We start from the raw sequence: 21,368 nt of genomic DNA on the forward strand, positions 1-21,368 counted from the left end.
TAGTTTTCAGTACCCATTATCCAAAGCCTAATGTTGTTCACTCCTCTTTTCTTAACTGCATCCTTTCTCTCTAAGGCAGGAGTTCTCAACCTGGGCATTACTGTCATTTTTTATGGGGTAAATCTTTGTTGTGGAAGTCTGTAATGTGCAAAACAGGATATTGGTGGCTGGTAAGCAACCATAGCAACCCTACTCCCTTACCTCCTGACAACCCAAACCGTATCTAGATATTGCCAAATGTCCATGGGAGACAAAACTGCCCCCAGTTGGGAAGCACTAATCTAAGTCATGATTTCCTATTTCAGTGTCTAAATAATCAATAATTATAAACTCCTCTACTGATATGCATAGAACATTATGGAAGCAATAAGATAGGATACTTAGATCAGCCCTGGGGGTTCCTGGGACAACAGACGTAGACAAAAATTCTTAGGAATAGAATTATTCTGCCTCACGGCATTCATACTGCAGGTGACCAGGAGATGCCTGGAGAATTTGGACATGTGAAAAAACCACTTTTCCGGGGGATGATATCACCCATGTTCTTAATCTTCGTCTTTCTCTTCTGACTCTTTTTGCCTTCCAAACCTTCAAACATGATTACAGATTTCAAAGGAAGAATTATTTCTGGGAAGTTGGAAATATACACATAAATACTCTGCTGAGGGCTTGAAGCTGAGAATTGCAAGATTCAGCAAAGTTGGCATTGCCGCTAAATAGTTGGATGTGCCCCAAGAACAAGGTGCTATTAGGCAGCATCTTATAAAGAATGGATCACCAGGCAGCAGCAAGCTGTCCCAGTGTTATTTTCCTAAATTCGCTTTCTACTTGGCAGGCCTTTCACAGAACTCTCCCAGCTGGTGAACCTAATTCAGGTGGCTTCGAGCCTCTTCTTCCTTGGACTAGGCATTCAAGTGGCATCTCCTAAACTCAGCATTCACTACAATTCTCAGTGCGACCTAACCCACCTTCCCAACACTTCTAACTTTCTAATCAGAAAATCCAGACTTTATTTATGTGTGTTTTTGCACACACTGCAACGAATGGATTTTCCTGTACACCTCCACTGCCAAAAGCCGTTCCCACCTTAAATGCTCAATTCAGAGTTTGCATTTTTTAATTTTTTTTTAATGTTTATTTATTTTTGAGAGAGAGAGAGAGAGAAACAGAGTGGAGCAGCAGAGAGAGACAGAGTTACAGAATCTGAAGCAAGCCCCAGGCTTTGAGCTGTCAGCAGAGAGCCCATCACGGGGCTTGAACTCACGAGATCATGACCTGAGCTGAAGTCAGATGTGCAACCAACTGAGCCACCCAGGTGCCCCTTAAATGCTCAATTCAAATGCTGTTCTCTCCAAGAAGCTTCTCTGATTCCTTCCCCTGACCTCACTCATTTACCAACTAAAATCTGTATTTGTGTAAATATCTTCATTTCCTAGTATATCTTAAATTCCATAGAGGCAGAGACTATCCTTTGTTAGTATCTGTATGCTCGATTGTATTCGAAAACACAATACATGCTCCGCAAATCAGTGTTGAATTGAATTGGGATGTCACATTCTAAGGCGGAAAATCACCAGAGAAGCCACATTTGACCAATTCATTTATTTCCTTTCCTCCTCTTGGACATTGAACAGAAAGTAAATTCTAGTACTTATCCAAAATGAAAGAAATGATGAAATATGTATAATAGTTAAATATCAGAGGTAAGTGGGGAATAAATGCAGATTGAGAAATCATAGGCATATAATCTCAGAGGTAACGGTCTTTTCTTATCTTCAGTCAAAGCCAAACATTTCACATGAGATGTTAAAATGAGGATTTCATAACGTATAGGAATTAATAATAATAGCATAAGATTATTTACTTTCTATCTCTTTTTCAACCTTTCAATGAAATAGCTTGGCAGTCTTGCATAAAGATTTTTAAGTAAGATTCTGCATCCTGTTCATACTTCTGTTATATTTTAGTATGCATTTTGCATTTTGTCAATTTTCACACTCCATGTAGGTTACATCTAAAAAATATTATCAGTTTTCTTATAGGTTAATAAAAGCAGCTTGGACACATTCTACTTGAAGTAGTTATTGGGGGAGACATCACTACCTCCATAATTTAATGGAAAATAGATGAAAAAGACTAAATAATAGATTGAGAGAAAATTACGAAATTATGATGAAAATAAGCGAACGATCACATGTAAGACAGCAGATTAATATTGAATGTTTGATACTACAAATATAGACAAAAATCTAATTTTAAAAAGGAGAGGATGAAAGCTTAACAATCTTATCTCAAAGCAAATTATTACCTTAAAGATGTAGTCTCTCAACTGCAATGCAAGAAAGAATAGTATGAAAATGTGTTTTAATAACGCTAAAGAGGCAATACCGAGATATTCAGCAGATCAATAAAACCAATGAATATTACATCCCATGTATTTGAATTTAGATTTTCAAAACGTAAAATAGCTGATTAGTGGTAAAGAGATGTTAAAATTTATTTCTCGAGGCATGTGGGTGGCTCAGTCGGTTGAGCATCTGACTTCAGCTCAGGTCATGATCTCATGGCTCCTGAGTTTGAGCCCCACATCGGGCTCTCTGCTCTCAACAGTCTGTTTTGGATCTTCTGTCCCTCTCTTTCTCTGCCCTTCCCCTGCTTTCTCTCTCTCAAATAATAAACATTAAAAAATAAAATAAATAAAATAAAAATTTATTTCTGGACCTCTTGAGAATAAAGTTGGTTTTCTGTAAATTGTAAAGAGAGATATGAAACATTTTGATAAGATAATCCAGGCAGAATCAGAACAACTTCACTTTCGATTAACCAGCCTGAAAATGACTCCTTTAGCAATTGCAATCTCACTTTTTCATCTGGTCATCGAAGAAACCAATGATACAATATTCTATCGAATGCGGATGTGGCAAGTCATAAATAAAAAAAAAATATGTGTTCATCGCTTTGCCATACTGTTACCGCTTAAATTCCTTCTCACCTTTGTTTTGTGATACTGGCTTTTTCCATATTCGTGGGTGCTGTATTAAAAATGTCATGTCAAGATTACTAGTTTATGGAATTATTTATAAGAAACCAATAAGTAATCTTATTGGCTTAGCATATACAAAACTTCATGATACAAAGGAATGCAGTAAAGCCTCTATGATTGTTTCTAGGTGAGACTACCAAGTTCGAGAAAAATTAATATTGCATATTTCTCCAGAATATTTTGGAGAACATACCACCAATGTTATGAAACCTTTTTACAGACAGTAACAAAAACTTGAGAGCAATATTAAGAGAGGCATGATTTCTGTGATATCTTTTTGTTTTCTTGGAGACTATAATCCCTATTCCCTACTTTTCAAATTATTTAATACTATTATGAACTATTAACATAGACATCTATTAACGTAGAACTATCTAAATTATATGACTGCCAATTTAAAGGAGAAGGCATATTGCCGGCATAATTTAATTTTTTCAGACAATAACCTTAAGATACTAAAGAGGAAAGATGTTAGATAGGGCAGGATTGCAGCATGCACAAAATCTGGAACAGCAGAACTGTACTTTTGGTTTCAGTGTGGGTTTAAGCCTCTGAGCGAATTGCCATTGGATAAGTCCTTTTACCATTCTGAGTTACAGAATCCTTAATTCCTTAATGTCCTATAGATTTGTGAAAGTGCTCTGTGAATTGGAAACAGAATTTATCAGTATTAATTCAGGCTTGTGTAATTATTCTTTTATTTGCCTTGCTCGATCCTGTAAACCCTTAGGAAAGCAAGCGTGATTTTCACATAAGTAGTGCTGAATACCAATTTTTTAAACAAAATATAATGATAATCTGTATAAGGTAAACAATGAGAGTTCCAAACTTGGTTTTGTTTGTTTTTAGCAATCTTTGAAAATATTATGAAATAATTTGACTGAGTAACATAACTTCAGGAAGTGGATTTTAAAATATAAGTCATAATCACAATGTAGTTGATAAAAATGCTATAGGTAATGTAATATGTATAAGAAAAAAAAGGGAGCGAATGTTTGAGGAAGGAAAGTTTGAGGGAAACATTCCTCTCAAAGTGAAATCTTTTACTTGTTAGACAAAAAGGGGAATACATATCTTGACGAATGAGTGAGAAGTCAACTTCTATGATACAAAATTTGGAAAACATCACTGAAATCTTCCCTTTCTTAATTAGTCCTTGTAAGATACTCATTACCACTTAAAGTAGTTTTAATAAATGAAGTTTTTTTTTCAAATTTTATTGATTTATTTTGAGAGAGAGAGAGAGAGAGAGAGCAGAAGGGGCAGAGAGAGAGTGAGAGAGAATCCCAAGCAGCCTCTGCACTCAGCACAGAGCCCAATGTGGGGCTTGAACCCACGAACTGCGAGATCATGACGAGAGCCAAAACCAAGAGTAGGATGCTTAACTGTCTGAGCCACCCAGGTGCCCCTAAAGTTACTTTTTGATAACTCTCTGAAGTATTTGATTATTCTCTCTGAAACAGTAGAAGAAGCTGCACCCTCTTTTGAGAATACTGAGAATATAATCCCTAATGTCCAATGGGATATTCAGTACTATTCGTGTCTAAAATTAACAGAAAAGGATTGGTGAACCATGTGCAAGCATCTCCCAAGGCATGTAATAGAGAGTTTGAGGATGGTCCATTAACTCGCTGATCAATTTCTGTGTGCTATATTGATGCTATAGTGACCTTTAAGAACTCATTCTCTTTATATCCTACAAAGCATTGTTCTCAACAATTGTCAAATAATTGTATTTTGTGGGCACATTTATTTTAAAAAGCATAACAGTTTGAGGACTTGATACTTTAGCGGCATGGAAGAAGCCTATAATATGTGCCCCATTCCTGACTCTCTTCTGATTGCAGCATATAGCCAGACAGGATTCTTCATCTGAATGACTCTGGTCCCTCAACCCTGGTTAGATTGGTGAGTCAACTGACAGGTTGCTCTCCGCTCACTCTTGAAAGCAATGAATGGCATGGTAGGCGTAGGGATTCTGTTATTCGTTAAAAGAGAAATGATTGTCATTATGAAAAGGTAATGTCAAGGCAACATAAGGTCAATTCCTATGGTAGTCTATGCCACCTAGGCACAAAGTACAAGTACCCTGAAGGCAACATATTGTAATTGGCTTCGTTCTTTGTAACTTAGGGTCCTTGTATAACACTTCAGTGGTGCTCAATGAAAGAAACAGAGAATTCAACAAATAAATGAGCAAAAGAAGGAATAGGTAAGCCATTCAGTCTATCCCAATAAGCCTAAAACCATAAAGATCTTCTGAGATGTGGACAAGCTGTGCACCCTTCTTGATATGTATTACGCTGTCAGAAGAAAATTAAAAGAAAAATCCAATTGGGCAGATTATTGTGTTTTTCTTTTTAATTTAGGAGATGTCATTCACAGAGAATGAGATGGTAGAAATAAGGGATATGTGGAGAAACTAGGGAAAAATGCAAACTACTACATCCAAGTTATAAAGAGCAAGGTGCATTAGAACTTACCCATTTGTTTTAACTCACAAGACTGTGACCCAGGGGCCACTCCTTCGTTTACTGTCTGCTTCTGGGGCGTAGTAGCCCAGGGCAGACACACTGTAGGAACTCAGTCGATGTTTGTTGAATGAGTAGAAAGAGAGGCTTCTTATTTTACAATGCCATGGTAAGAATATATTGACTTTAAAATGCTATTTATAAATATGTGTTTTCACCCATCATGTGAGATTATGAGATGGTTTTTAAAAGGGACTTTTTCTGAAATCCTTTCAGTTCTCGCCCCAAATTAATTTCAAACCAACTGTAAAAATTAGAAGCCACAAGCATCTAGGCTATGACTCTGTGGTAACCATCTGACTAGCCAAAGTATCAAAGTTATCTGAAAGACGGTTAACCCATTCCTGTCGAGAACCCAGTGAGATTACTGTCAAAGAGATTTTTCAAAAATCTTATTTTACCGGCAAACAAATAACTGGCAAAAACAGTTGTGATACCACAGTTGCTTTCCAAAATAATCACGATCAGTGTCCCTGTGGTAACACATCACCTCTGTGTTAATGAATTCAAGGGAAGGCAACACCGCTATTAGTAATAGCTTTTTATTCGGAGTCCTCATTTTCCAGATAGGTCACATTAAACACAGCCATTAAACAATAGCGTTGAGATAAATCCATACAATGTATGCTGCTTTTGTTGTTGTTGTCCTTGTTCACCAATCGCTTGGTGCAGCTAAGAACCTTATGGAGTGATGGGGCTGATGAATGGGAATAGCCAACCTGCAAAACACTGGGGCCAGGAAAGTCAGACTTTAATCAGGTCTCATTCAATTATGTTTCAAATCAACACATCTTGATAGCCAAAACTCTCATTTGAATTAATGCTGTGATAAATGCTGTCTGTTGTCAAAAGAATATAATTAGACAATAATGAGTGGGCATATATTATGCCAGATCTCAGTCTACTTGTTGACCTCAGCAACTTCTACTCCATTAGGCAACAAACAGCTTTTAACCTGGTTCTAATAAAGCATACTGCCCTATTACTACATGACTTTTTTTCTGGTGTCATTTTTTAAATTGAGCACTACCTAAATCCTTTAAAGGGAAGTCATGTTTTACAAAATCTCAGGAAAATGAAACAGAGTCAATTTCCCAACTAGGAATTCAATTAATTCATGGAGTAGTGAGCCAATCTTTGTATATTGACTGCAATAAGGATAAGTATGTAAGGTTAAGAAGTAATATGAAAGCATTCTTTAAAATTGCATGATATGTCTCTTTAATGTTTACTTTGGTATAGGTATAACTAACACTGATTCTCACTACTTTGAACTTTGATGAAAAGATCTTTTATCATTAACATTTAATGAAAAGGTTCTTTCGTTACTGATTTTTTTTAGCTCATCAGTAAACAATTTTTAGAACTTTTTGACTTTCTTACAAAAATTTCTATAAATTCTTAGTCTGTGCTTCACTTCAGTTATTTAAGGACCTAAAAGACAAAGTATTATCAAATTATTCTTTTTGAATGTGTGGGATTTTTTTGAGGGGTTGGTATTTGGAGGATGTGAATTAAGACAAATTTTCCACATTCTGAATTATGCTGAAACCCCTTGAAACATCACTGTTGGATCATGCATCACCCCTTAAAGCAAGTTGCTCTGTAGCGGGGTGATTTTGGCATCTCATTGACTTCCTCGGAAGTGGAGCACCAGAGGTCTGTGATAAAGGCAGCCGCCAGCCAAATGAATAAAGGTGAGATTCCCTCAACTCAACTATAAGAGCTTAGAGTCCTGACTGCTGAAATTACCACCAACTTGTAAATAAATAATCACTACTAAATACAGATAATGTGTTAAACAGCTAACACTAGTAAATCACTGGTGACAGAGAGCCTAAAGGTAAATCCCTCACACATTGGCACAACCAATTCTTAAAATCTTATAGTGTTTTAATGTCTTCAGACATATAATAAATTGAACAACTGGTTACTCAGCGTTAAGAATGTTTTAAAAATAAACCCTACTCTCTTTGTTGATCTCATTTACATACTGCCTTAGATTGAACTACGCGGCTATCTGTCTAGTAAGAGAGAAGCGACACTTGTAAGACTAAATGGAAATTAGTTTTCCATCAAATTTCAGCTATCAAGCTAAATCAACCTGTAGTCTCCTGGCAAAAAATAACATCATATAACAGAGACAACACATTTCAGATACATAAATTGTCCAAAATATAGAGAGTCGATTAGGTTTCACATGTACAAGATCCCTTCTTTGCTAATTTAAACATTTATGAATAATAAAAACCAAGAGTAGAGCTTTGGAAAGGCTGTTACTAGGAACCAAATCCAGTTCTCGAGAGAATAAGGCTGATGGGAGTTGTCCGCTCTTCCCTTTCACAGCGGCTTTGCAAACGAGGTACAGTCTAAAATCTTGACGGCATTTGACGGAAATATTTTCAGTTGAATTTTTCGAGGTTTAAAATTACAAAACTTAATTCAGTTCATTGTTTGTTTTTGCTTTTGTTTTTGTTTTTAATATAATGGTTTTATGACATTTATGCTGTTTCTACACTGGCTTGGTGGCCAGAAAAGAAGGCACAGAATTCTCCACCAGTTTGCAAATAATGCATTTTTCTGCTCCAGTGCACAAACAGCCTTTATTTAACTCAGCACCACATTCTGTAAGGTATGGGCTGGAAACTGTTTGTCATGAAGCTGTAAAATGCCAAAAATTTTCGACGCTGAAGGAAAATGTCAATCAAGGCATTTTCCCATCTGCTGCTACTTCTGCAAGTGCTAATTTTGTTTTTCCCAATTCCTGAAATTTGAGGTTTCCTAGCCTCATATGGAAGTAAGTTTGAAACTTGCTAAATGTCACAAGAAAAGGTGTAACCAAAGGAAGGAATAGAAGGTGTATTGTTCTCGAAGGACGCCAATAAAAGGAGGCAGAAAAGTACTGAGAAAAAGGAAAAAAGCATTTTGCTAAGACCCAGACCTCTTGAAAAACACTACACAATGCAAGTAACCTTTGCTGGTACCACACATGCATTAAAGCATTTTTCATGGTTTTGAAATATAATGGGAACACACATTTTGAACCACGTAAGATACTTTTGAGAACCAATCAACGTTATGATATCTACATAGGCAGAAGCTGTATGTTATTGGAAAAACGTGAACAAGTTTCAGGTATTGGTACACATGTAATTCTTGTGACTTAGCGTGACTTTAATAAAAGCTTCTACAAGGACTTGCACGTAACCATGACTGACGGATGTATTTTTTGACCTTTCAGTTAGCTCCATCAGCTCACTCAAACACATTTTGAACAGATTATGTACTGTAGTACTTGGTAGACTATACATTAAACAAGAGACTTTGCTCTGAGGCACTGCTTCCCACATTCCATGGGGAAAAGGAAGCAGGAAAAAACAAAACTCATAGAGTTCGACAGCTACCGAGGCAACACTTGCCATTTACAATATAAGCCCAAATATTTTTGCAACACAACTATATATTAATTTAATAAAATACACAATATAGCTCTTATACACTCAACAATTTGGCTCATATGCACTGAATCTGCAATAAATCAATAAAAATATGTCATTTGATGTAAACACATTGAATCTTCTTACATTTGCACATTTAAATGGTCATGTGATTTGTGATGTCTAAGACATTTTCACTTTCCTGAGCTATTTTAGTGTCCAGAAACGAATGAAATATATTGATCGTGTTCATTCCCTCTGAATATTATCATTCAATAGTAACTATTCTTCAGGTCAAATTTAAAACATATCCATCATTATTTATATGTTTGTTGGACACTAAAATGCTGAAGAGGCATTTTAAGCTTTTAAAAAAATTTCTTCTCCTTTAATGACGTGAATTAGTCTATGTGTGTGCAGGACAAAATGGACTATATCTTTTTACATTTAACTTTTATACGACATGAAGTGTCTTACAAATGACCAAGTTTTTTTTTTTTAATTTTTTGTGACTGATGATATGGAATGTCCTTTGTGTTTATATGTGTGGCAGGTAACTTTGTACAGAAATGTTTACCACAAATATGTGTTAATGTTTGGGGTAGCTTGGACTACTGCAAGGTCTTTTCGGGACTTTAAGTAGAAGCCTGTGATGACGGCTAGAAATCCACCACAGATCACAAATTATGACCCTGCTTTGTATGGGGTTTATAGGTAAACAGTTAAGTCAGCATAAATCACGGAGGACAGTCTCAGAGTGATCAGAAATACTTCAACTCTCACGCTGCATACCTTCCTAACAGATTGTCAAAAGGTAACTCGCCTCCTCATCCTCCTTTGTCTTCTTTCCTTTTTCTTCTCTCATTTTCTTTTCTCTTTCGGCATCATTAATTCTGTCCTAATATAAGTTTGGTCAAAACAAAACCATTGTTATCTCTGAAAAAGAAACAGCAGTGAAAAGAACATACTTGTGGGCACTTCAGATGTTCACTAAAAGCCTTAAAGCAGCATTGGTCTTTCTTCGTCCCTGTGAAATGGGTTGTCACCAGGAGCGATCATTTTTAAATTAACAGAAGACACAAGAAAATGCCAATGCTTTTTTTTTTTTTTTCCCCTCACTTTCTCACAGCCACAGGGTCATTTCCCCGGCAGTCCTGCAAAAGCTTATCAATCTCTCTCACGACTTCCTCTGCATCCACCGATTCTCTGCCCAGATCCCTGTTGGGGTGGTCAAGCTGTTCAAGAACAGCACCCATCTCGCTGGAATCCCGGCTGGCTCTAGAATGCACATCTGCAAAGACCCTTGCCATCTGATCGGGAGCCATGAATGGAGGGTCTCTCGGTTGCTTACTGGGTGACAGATACTGACTGTCAGTGGGCAAGTACTGGCTGCTTGCTTCGGCCAGGCCTCCTGGTTTCGCTTCGCAACCATCCAGAGAGCCTTTTGTTGAGGTGCAAGGCTCGATGCATGCCTTCGTTGGGCTGCTTGATGCTGAGGGGACCTCTTGGAGGAGAGGGCTCAGGGCACGTTTGGCTTTTAAATAAGGTTTAACATTGGCAATGAGAATAGTGTGCTCTCGCTTGTCTTTTCCAAATGTACAAAAAGTCTTTTTCCCGGTGGGATTCACAGTTTCGTAAGTCTCAGTCTCAACATTAGCTTCAACTGTGGGTACAAAGAGATTTGTGCGGTAATCTGCATTTTCAGCCTGATTGGCTGCAGGGAACTGTGGCATCCAACACCTGTCAGAATGACCAAGCACTCGGCATTCATCTGTGCAATTAACGCACTCTTCTGGTTCTGCAAAACAAAAGAGAAAACAGCAAATCCAATCATTAGGGTTGCTTTTAAATTTCTACTGAGGCTGCGATCAGCTCTCAGTGGGCTTGTTTGACCTCTGGTCTCTTAATTAAAAAGGAAAAGAAAACAATAATTAAAACATTTCAGGATGGTTGCATAAACCTGCTGGTTGAGACAATGGTTTTATTTAAGTCTATTCTCTAGATATTAATGAATTCCCATAGCCTGGGAAGAAGTAAAAAGTGGCCATTGGAGAATCATTCTCAGTGGAATAGAACATCACTGTAAACTAACCTCCTGGAGATATCAGTTAGTCTTTGTTCTGTATAACCCATCCTGGAAACAGTGAACTTCAAAAAGGATTACCAGGATTAATTTTTCAAATCAAATAATGGGGCAAAAACTAGATCACATACTTCCATAACAAGCCCTAAGCTGCTTTTTTTTTCATGTTTTATCCCTATTTTGCTTGTAATTGTTATTTTGGTGACAGTCATGAAATAAAAGGTTTCCTTTAAAAGCCTACCTTTCCTACTGAGAGGAGCAAATGGAATTTTCTATCAGAATATGTTATGAATAAACTTGTCAAAAAGTGCACATTCCTATTTTATTAGATATGGGTATGGATTATGCAATCAGTTTTCTTCACTTCAGCTTTTTTTTTTTTTTTTTTTTTTTGGTGTAAGTAGGTGAAAATGGGTTTAGTCAACAGAGTTCAGATGAATGACAACTCATGATTTCCTGTTTTCCACGATAATGTCTTCCGTGAAAATGTTTGCTTCTCTCTTTTGCCAATAGGCATACAGAGAATCTAAATAAAGCAGTCTTTAATGACCTCTCTTTCAGAGATGCTGAACAGAAAACATGAAAGAAAATTCCTTCATTATGACGATAGCTGCATAATTCCACTGCCCCAATATTTTGAACTATAACTGAACTACCTCTTCCCAGTTGTCACTTTCATCTACAAATGATTGTTTCCCCTTATATTTAATGGTTCTTTTTAAATCAAGGACCTTTTTTTTTTCCAGGAGAGGATATTTACACTTCACCTCTGTGGGATGGGACTAGAATTCCCCACACATTTAGCAACCCTTGGGGCAGCCATTTAATTGATGTGAGAGGATCTCTACAAATTCATAGTGTCCTGTGCAAGGGAAAAAAGGCCACATGGAAGATACTTAAAATAGAAAGCACCATATTTAATAGCCCTGATACATTTATACAGTTACTGTTCAAAGTCATATGTAAAATCTGAGTTCATATTTAAAACATATAAATAATTCCTTATCCAAAAAAGAAAACATAAACTACAACTTGATTTATCTCAAAAGGTTTTAGGATAAAAGAATTTCTTATGAGATTAATTTTTTTCTCGAAAGAAGTTAGAATAGTGTCTTGACAGAATAAAAATATTGTGGTTTTTCATAACACGTGTCATTCATATTGGTGAAATGTTAAAAATGTATTCAGGTAGCTTGCCTGTATTTTAATTTTGTCGTGTTTTCAAAAATATATTTCCATATGAATGAATGAAATATATTAATTGTATTATGTAATGCAGGCAAGAATAGTGAACTCAAGTACTCATACCTATAGACTCAAATACTATCTGTTTCTTGGAAGATTGTTAGACGGACACAAACAGCAGCAGAAAAATCTAGCATTATACATTTTCTAGGAAGCCTTCCTGTATGGATTTAAAGTCAAACAGAAATTTGAAAACAAATGGATATTAGAAAATTTTCATATCAGGTATCTGTTTTCTCTACCTATTCTGCATGAATCATAAAAATCACCTTTACATCTGTGTCTGTTTGTGTTAGAAAGAAAATACGTATGATTTCATTCAACCAATTTTGTCCTCCACAAATATAGTAGAATACTGTCTATTTCATTAGATAATATTTTTGTAGCTTTTAGAGCCATGACTTCTAAAAAATTCATTTACAACCAATGCACTCTCTTCGAAATATGCTAACATAGTTTTATATTCCAATATTGACTGGCCTTCAATTTAAGCAATTTGGATGGCCTAGCACTGAATAAATTCAATATGAATTTAAAAAGGGAGTAAAAGAGACAGAATAATGCAGATGTATGAAAGTATAAATGGACCTTGAATTTGAAACCATCAACATGAAATGATTGTTTGCACTTCACAGCTGAAAAATCTGCAGCTTTTTACTTCACTCCTTCATGTCCCAACCTAAGGAGCAAATTCTAAGTATTGATCATGATACATTATAAGCTGTTCACCTTCTGATTAGACTGTAATTTTGATCACAGCGGTTCCCAGACAGTGAAGAAAATCTAATGGACACTTTTATACAAGCAGCAGAAACCATGAGCAAAAAGTGAACTATAATTGCCAAGGGTCAAATAAGAAAGAATTTATGAGAAAGTGAAATTATTTCTGAAGGAACATAAATAAAAAGATGAATAGGTAGGTACAAACAAAGAGACATAGGTAGTATATAACGAATGACCACATAGACATAGAAAGTGGACAAAATGAAAAACAAAGAAAAAAGGAGAGAAGAAGGAAAGAAAGCTAAGTGGAGGGAGAGAGATGGGAGGGAAGAGGAGCTGTACGGGAGGATTCCTGTCATGTACACCTTCTCCTATGTATTTTTAAGATCCCCTCGGTACACTAAGTATTTTTATTATAAAATAATAGTGTGGGGCATTTTCTCAAGACCTAGAGCTACAAAGGTAAATAATGAAACTTCTGTCTGTACCGTAGGGAAAATGGAACCCAGAATAGATATGTCAAATTATATACAACAGAACTGAAAAAGAAGCAAATTATATAGACAGCCACTATTTGCATAGATTAGATATTTGTATCAGAAACCAAACTCAGAGACCCTGGGTAGAAGTAAAAGTAATTGATCCTAGTCCAAGATTCACTTTTTTTCTTTCGGACTAATGTGAGATTACAAAGAAATTATTTACCCTCATTTAATGATTTCCTCAATATAACATGATTACCCTTTCACAAATGCACCCTTGGCCAAGAAAGATATCATAATCCAAATGGTGTGCAGATGAGAAACTGACAGATAAGCATGCTTATATTACAAAGAGAAAACTATTCTGAAGTCCAACAGCTGGAACTCTGGGCAATTCTGCCTGCAGGGAAGGTTTACAGTGTCACATTTTTAAAATGTATGATTCCTTGAAGGATCATGTGACAACCTGATAAATTTAAGTACTTGTTTAGTATTAAGAATTATTTTCTATGCTCTTATAGACACATCTGAGTATTACACAAGCTCTCAAAAAGAGGAATCTAAACATAGTCATCTTAATTATTTTAATTTTCCATCTTAATTTATATATTTTTGCAAAAGATATAAAGTCACACAAATGATTATAGTACTTGCAATGCAGCTGCACAACAAACCACACACACACACACACACACACACACACGTAGAGATCTTTATCTGTGTGTGTGTGTGTTAAATTTGACCTTTCTCCAGGATATAGTCCAAACAAAATTTTAAAACTGAAATGTATAGCCAATGTATTCCTGAAAGTTTACTAGCAGTTATTGCCAGAAGAGAAATACAGATGAAAAAATGAAATGCACAGAAATGTTCTATATAATTTAGGAGATAACATACATACATATAAAACGCACATATATATGTACACATTTTTATATAAAGCATTACATGTATAATGTACATAGGTAGGTATAAATCAATCTCTAATAACATTTTAATCTTTCCCTTTGCCCTACAACTATCGGTGCAAAATCCGTGATTGGATCAACAACTTGACTACCTCTGATTTTAGAACTTTATATAATTCAAATTGATTTAGACATAAAGATGTCTGAAATCTGCATATTCATATTGGCTGACATGTCTGAAAGCTTTCTTTTTAACCCAGACTAAGCAGTTTAATAACTTAATCTTAGCGATAGTAGGCAAGCAACCGTTTGGTGCGAAAATACACCTTCAAAGGAGCTGTCATTGTGGAAGTTACATCCTGCAAGGAAAAAAAAAATATTTAGGTAAAACATCAAACTACCTGCCCTTAAATTATTGGGTTTTAGCCATCTTCCATAAAGCTTTCCATAACTTCATGTTTACAATGTGATTTAAACATTGTGATGTCACTTTATCAATAGGAGTGCAGAGACATCTCAAGGATAGGTAAAAGGTACCAAACATTACTATGTATAAGATTATAATTTGAAGCCAAAGCACTATTTAAACCAGTAGGAACTAATAAAGATTAAGGGCGCATTCGCTAAACATGATTATTTTGGGAAGAGTCAGGGGAAACAATCCTTGCGTATCATGACTCGGTGGTGTTCATTACTAAGGGAACGTGTCAAGAAGCCAGCCCCCATAAAATTTCCTACTCCAGAGTACATCTACCCCTTTATTCTAGTCTCTTTCACTCTCAGGCCGGAATTTATCACAAACCAGAATCAAGCTTACCTTCCCTGTCTTCAAAGCACTATAGCACACTACCCAAAGAGAGATGCTTGGCAACTGATTTGTAACTACTTAAGGAAATATTAGAAAACATAAAAGGATTTCCTCCCCTCAGTTTCCATGTGACTGCTGCCTCCAGAGCCCAGATACTTGTATGAAAACATGCATATAGTTTCTAGCATAAGAATTTCAGATATGCTTCAGATAATTTTTTTTTAGATTTATTATTTTATAATGAGGAAATAAAGGTGTCACAGAAATCCAAAAACCAAACTCCACATATCAGGGAGTCAATGAGGAAGTTCTAAAATGCTGTGGCCATGGGGGAAGGGCATGTGAGACAGAGTTTTCTCTGCTTTTTGACTGTCAATAAAATGGCTTTATTTCTGCTTTGTAAACAGCTTTAAATAGGAATAGCTTTCTTCCCTTAGAGTGGTGGTTTCTAGCAGCATCTTAAAATTAGAGTTGTTTCCAAGTAGACAACTCTATAAATGGAAGTCCATTTTTTATTTGTTCTCGTTTTTCTTTTTTATTTCTAATTTACCTTCTTTCACCAATGTAAGCTTTCATAACACCTAATTAGCTGTCTGGAAAAGCAGAGAGCAGGGACCCATCTCTATTTATGGCTGGCACTGGTGTTTGGGAGATTAACTCTACGGAATCTAAACTAGGAAGCCATCACAGATTATCTACCAGGAAACAATGACAAACCAAGACCTTTGACTGGCAGTTTCTGTGTATCAGTTTCCTACTGAAAGGTTTTGCTGGTATGAGAACAGCTTGTTTTCGCTGTCTTTTTCTGTTCTTCAGCACACACACTCAATTTCGCACATGCACACACACTTCCTTATGAGTGCAACAAATTCCGATTTAATCCAAATATATTCTAACGTATCAGATAAAAAGTATCAATGCTAAAATAGAAACCTCATCAAAATACAGTCCAACAAATCTGTGATTAAATTTTCCTTTCAGTGAGTTGACATAATTCACAAGATCCTGTGAACTGACACTTTGCTAACATAAACAATTCTTTCTTTTTTTGGCGGTTGATGATTATTCACTTACTTTCCTTTACCATCCTATAAACCCCTTACACTTGTTATCATGATGGGGTGAATCATTCTGTATAAATGGCACCTTATCTATATTCATTCAAATTATTTCCATTTATGATTTCTATGTCTCATTTACTAGCCGATTAATTAAAAATAAACCTTCTGATTTCAGTCTATCTGACTACAAGAGGGGTAAAATTTCACTCTCGATATTATTTCTAGAGACAGTGTTGGAAACTTGTCTCAAAACTTTTTTTTTCTGTGTCAGATAAGAAAGAAAAAGAATATATTACAATTTTATCACACGCTTTTTTTTTCTGCCAGTGCTCACATGACTGCGAGGCTTAATTTTAGCACAATTTTTTAATAAGGTTGGTACATCCCTTGTGCAGGGAAGACAAGGAAGGAGTTAGGGAAAATGTGGCATCAGAGAACCAACCACTAAGATCACTGAGTGATCTTTCATCTACCGCATTGTATGATCCCCGCATTATGCACGGGGATCTAATGTTTTACTGATCAAGGAACTAACACACAAATACACCTGTGGGATGTGCTATTGCTTCTTTTTTTGTTTGTTTGTTTGTTTGTTTTTATTTTTTTAACATCTATGTATTATTTTGAGACAGAGAGAGGCAGCTTCTTTTGTTTTGTTGATGTCAACGGGACCATGAATCGCGTTATGTACGCTGATATGCTCATTTCGTGAGGATGTCTGTTTACACGTTGGCAGTGACACCATGAATAAACTGCAGGTTACAAGTCCAGAAACTTGCATTGTGTCCTAACAACTGGCCATCAGGAAGCAGAATTTGGACACACAGTTCACGTAATAAAAACACTGAGAGAGAAACGCATATATTTTTAGGTTGATCCACTGCCAATCAGGCTTCCAGGTTTTACTTCAGTTGTGAAATGCCATTCTAGCTGCTTTTGATAGGTGGAAAGCACATTTTGAAGTGGAAGTTATTATAATACTATCAAATAGTCAAACCATGGCAGCTTTGAAGCAGCAATCCTCCAGCGTGCACCTGCATTGCACAATGCTTCCTAATGTATTGCCACGGTTGCATTCAGACACCAGAAACCACTGGCCTATATCATAGTCAACCGAATCCAATTGCAGCTGGGTATGTGGGGCACTGGGAGCATTTGCACATACTATTCAGTGCACCTGCATGCCTTCAGGGATGGTTTTAAGTGTTTGTGACCCTTTGGACAAAACAACATGTCTACCAGAGTGAATTTTCTGGCATATATATTGACCACATATAGTAATGATCTAAGATGAAGAAAACTTAAATTAAACGGAAACTTAAAGAATGAGAGCCAAAGGATATAAGGAAATCTGATATAGAAGTAGCAAGAATATCTTATAAGTGAGAATCTAAACCATGCATTGGGAACCTATAGCACAAATATAATTGTGTCCCATAGTGCACTGCCCTGAGATTAACGTTCATATTTTAGCTGTCCCCCCTTCCCCAATCTGTAGGTACAGCCATCATCACCTGGGGCAGCAGCAGATGCTTAAAGTGAAGGCACAGATAAATGGGGCCATCTCTTTCTTTCTTTGCTCCTTTTCTTAATGTTTATTTATTTTTGAGAGAGAGAGAGAGAGAGCACAAGTGGGGGAGGGACAGAGAGAGAGGGAGACAGAGGATCCCAAGTAGCCTCTGCACTGACAGCAAAGAGCCCAACGTGGGGCATGAACTCACGAACTGTCAGGTCATGACCTGAGCTGAAGTCCCAAAAGTTTGCATGCTTAACCCACTGAGCCACTCAGACGCCCCAGGCCATCTCTTTCTTAACTGGTATGTTGATAAGAACTGGCTCTGAAACTTGATACTATACTAATGAAACAAAGTTTGCATTTTTTTTTTTTTTTTTTTTTGTGAGTGAGGGACTCTGACAGAGCTTCTCAAAGAAAAACAATACAACTCAAATGCACCAGGAGAGTAATAACAGCTCAAATTCAGTGACAGCATTAGATATGTACAGTTCGGTGGTTAGTTTGAAGAAGCTATACTCAAGAATTCACAAGGTAAGAACGAATCAAACACAAACTTTGTGCTTAGGCATTGGAGGTTTTCAAGCAAAGTCATCTTGAATAGAATGTTGTAGAACAGTAATGTATCAAGTAAAAGTTTGTCATAAACAAACCTATGTGTATCCACTTCTAAAATTCTCCAGTCTGTAAGAATTTATCTCTTCACTAAGGCATTTCCACTCTGACTGGAAACTAGAAACTAGGTTTAAAATCAGCTAGGGCAAATAACTCCTGATCAATTACATTTTGAACTATGTTACATGAGGGTCAAGCAACAGAAATACAGAGAACAGTGTTGACTACAATATTGTGAAAGGCTTTGTACTAGTCATAGTGCTTGATCTAAAATTCAAAGGACGATGAGTTTCAACAAAAAGAGAGCAGGAAGAGGATGATCCAGGTGAAAGGGTTAGAAAGTGAAACAGTAACCACACAGGACTGTGCATTTCACAAGATAGTAAAAGACCACTTTAGAAGTCAAAGGACATATGTGGCAATACCAAAAAAATAAATTATTAATGTATAGAACATTGACTAGGATTTAAAAGAGAATAGAAAGGCTCTGAATAATAATAATAAAAAATAATGAAGCAGACAATGAACCCTCAAATTATAGGTATTTGAATGTCCTATGTCTCAGAAGATTTTTAAAATATGTGCTTGATCAAAAAGGTATTAGACAGCACTTATTAACATACAAAACTGAGATGAGCCACAGGGCAAGCAGCATTCAAATCAGCATTATTTCTGGAAACAGATATATAGAGTTTTGGTCCCCACCAGGATATCTCCAGCAGAGCACAATAGGACATGACATGATTCACTGGCGTAGTCATTCAGACCCCATTGTGACCCCATTCTGCTAACATCTCATCCTACTCCTTATAAACTAGAGAAAGTCTTAATGCATGTTGACTCAACTGGTATTTTATATTAATAGGATAAATCCTGTATTTTATAATTCTGCATTAGAAAAATATTTCTTCTTCTTACATCTACTTTATCTGTCTTCACTCTTTCTCTAATTTGCTATTACTATTACCCAACCATAAGATTGCATATGAGCACATCTGAAAGATTAAAGGATTCTTTGAGAACACCAGAAGAGGAAAGGTTTGGAAGAAAGAAGATATGTTTGGTGTCTAGGAGAGAGGTAATAAATAATTTTACAAGGTAAGGAGAATGGCCACAAATAAGGTAGATGAGGAATCTCAGAAACTTTTCAAAGTTGGTTCCAGATATGAAGAATAAATTTCTACAGGAAATTCCTGAAAATGTCCAAAATAAGCATTCCTGTTTAGGATGAAGATAATGCCACATTTTTCCACTGAATTATATATACCAGCATTGCTTCGTAACTCATTATTTTTTAATCCATTTGCCTCAATGAGATCCTTACACACCTTGAGGATCAAGGTACCAATACTGTGTTCCATTCTTTCATTCTTTCATGCTCTATTCCTTGAGTACACAGAATACATTCAATATCTACACCTGAAAGCTACCATTGATGTAAAAGAAGAGTAAATTAAAAAGGCATCTAATACTATTGGTAATCTACAATAGAAGAGACTATTCCTTATAATTTACTTATTTCAAAATCATTCAAACTAGAATTTAAATAAAAAATTGAAACAAACAAACAAACAAAAAACCTCATTCATTTATGAGGTAGTGAGCTTAGCTTTCAGAATGATCCCAGGACCTAAACAATGTTATGCAAAATGGCTCTCTTTCACTGTGAATTATACAGGATTTAAAGTTCCATGAGATCTGGGGCACCTGGCTGGCTCAGTCAGTGGAGAATGTGACTCTTGATCTCAGGGTCATGACTTCAAGCCTCACTTTGGCCCTAGAGCTTACTTTAAAAAAAAAAAAAATGAAGTAACATCATATCTGTCTGTTAGATACCATGCTTATATAAAAATCTAAAGTTCTCTATTTATTATTGATAACCTATAGAGTTCCATATTATTATTTATTTATTATAATTTAAAATAAGATAAATAAATCTGCCTGGGATATATATGTAAACACAGAGGTCAGAATATTTCCCCTTAGGGTTTTTTTTTTAAATCAGTGACACCTTTATTGAAATTAAAGTCTAGATTTAAATAATCACCTCTTTATACTTTTAAATTAAAGAAAACAGCAAGTATCCTGAAAACCCACACCTCAGCATCTATAGGTTTTTTTCCTTCACTCCTGGGTTTCTCCTTTTGTCCTTTTTTGATTCTACTTCATTGTTGTGTCAAACGTGCCAGTTTCTCTGTTTTAGTTTAAGTTAGCTGCGTCTATATCTTGTACTTTATCTGATAGCTATCATCACATGTGAATTCATTAATAAGTCCCTGTAATTTTAGAGTCTTGAAAGGGTTAATGCAACTTCCAAAAAGAACCTGATTTATATACGGCGATAAACCTAGCTCTGGCATGAAATAGTGAAAGACGTTTGGTTTACAAGGACAAATTTAAAATTATAACAACTTAAACACTACTATGAATTTCAGGCCCAATACTATTTAAATATGCTACTATTCTTCATCTTTAAAGAGGATGTTTTCTTATGCTTTTATTGCCTCTGTTAGCTAACCCCATCTCAGATAATGACACCATTTTTGATGACATGGATGAATACATCCAAAATTCAAGGCATCCTCCCAGCAAAGTGCTAATCCTGTAAGGAAGGTCAATGAAAACATGCCTGTTAAGCTGAACTCCTTGCAAGAAGCAAGGAAGATAGTCTCATGAGCGTTTTTCTCTCAGGCTTGCTATCTGATTTCTATTGGGATATATATCTGTGTACCAGTTCAAATCCCGTTGTTCATCTCATTTCTAGCACTTGTTTTCAATTGCTAGAGACAAGTACACAGAGCTGGGTGTCATTTTTAACATTCTCAGAAAACAGAGTTAATTCAGATGCAACTAATCCTCTCTAGCTTATTATTTAGTGATCAACACCTGCCAACAGGATTTGGGAGTCCCAAAAGATAA

General features: G+C 36.0%; 1 protein-coding gene across 4 annotated transcripts in view; it reads right to left on the minus strand.

Annotated features, from left to right (window-relative positions):
- Positions 1–6,100: 6,100 nt before the first annotated feature.
- Positions 6,101–21,368, minus strand: part of PCDH17 (protocadherin 17) — a 99,582-nt gene continuing 84,314 nt past the window's right edge. For all 4 annotated transcript variants that reach the window (XM_058683589.1, XM_058683599.1, XM_058683608.1 and 1 more), the window contains one exon: positions 6,101–10,809. In XM_058683589.1, the coding sequence (XP_058539572.1) occupies positions 10,127–10,809 (683 nt within the window). In that variant the 3' untranslated portion in view covers positions 6,101–10,126. The remainder of the gene's footprint in view (positions 10,810–21,368) is intronic.

Source organism: Neofelis nebulosa, chromosome 1 (assembly GCF_028018385.1).
Source record: "Neofelis nebulosa isolate mNeoNeb1 chromosome 1, mNeoNeb1.pri, whole genome shotgun sequence".
In the NCBI taxonomy this organism is placed as follows: Eukaryota; Metazoa; Chordata; class Mammalia; order Carnivora; family Felidae; genus Neofelis; species Neofelis nebulosa.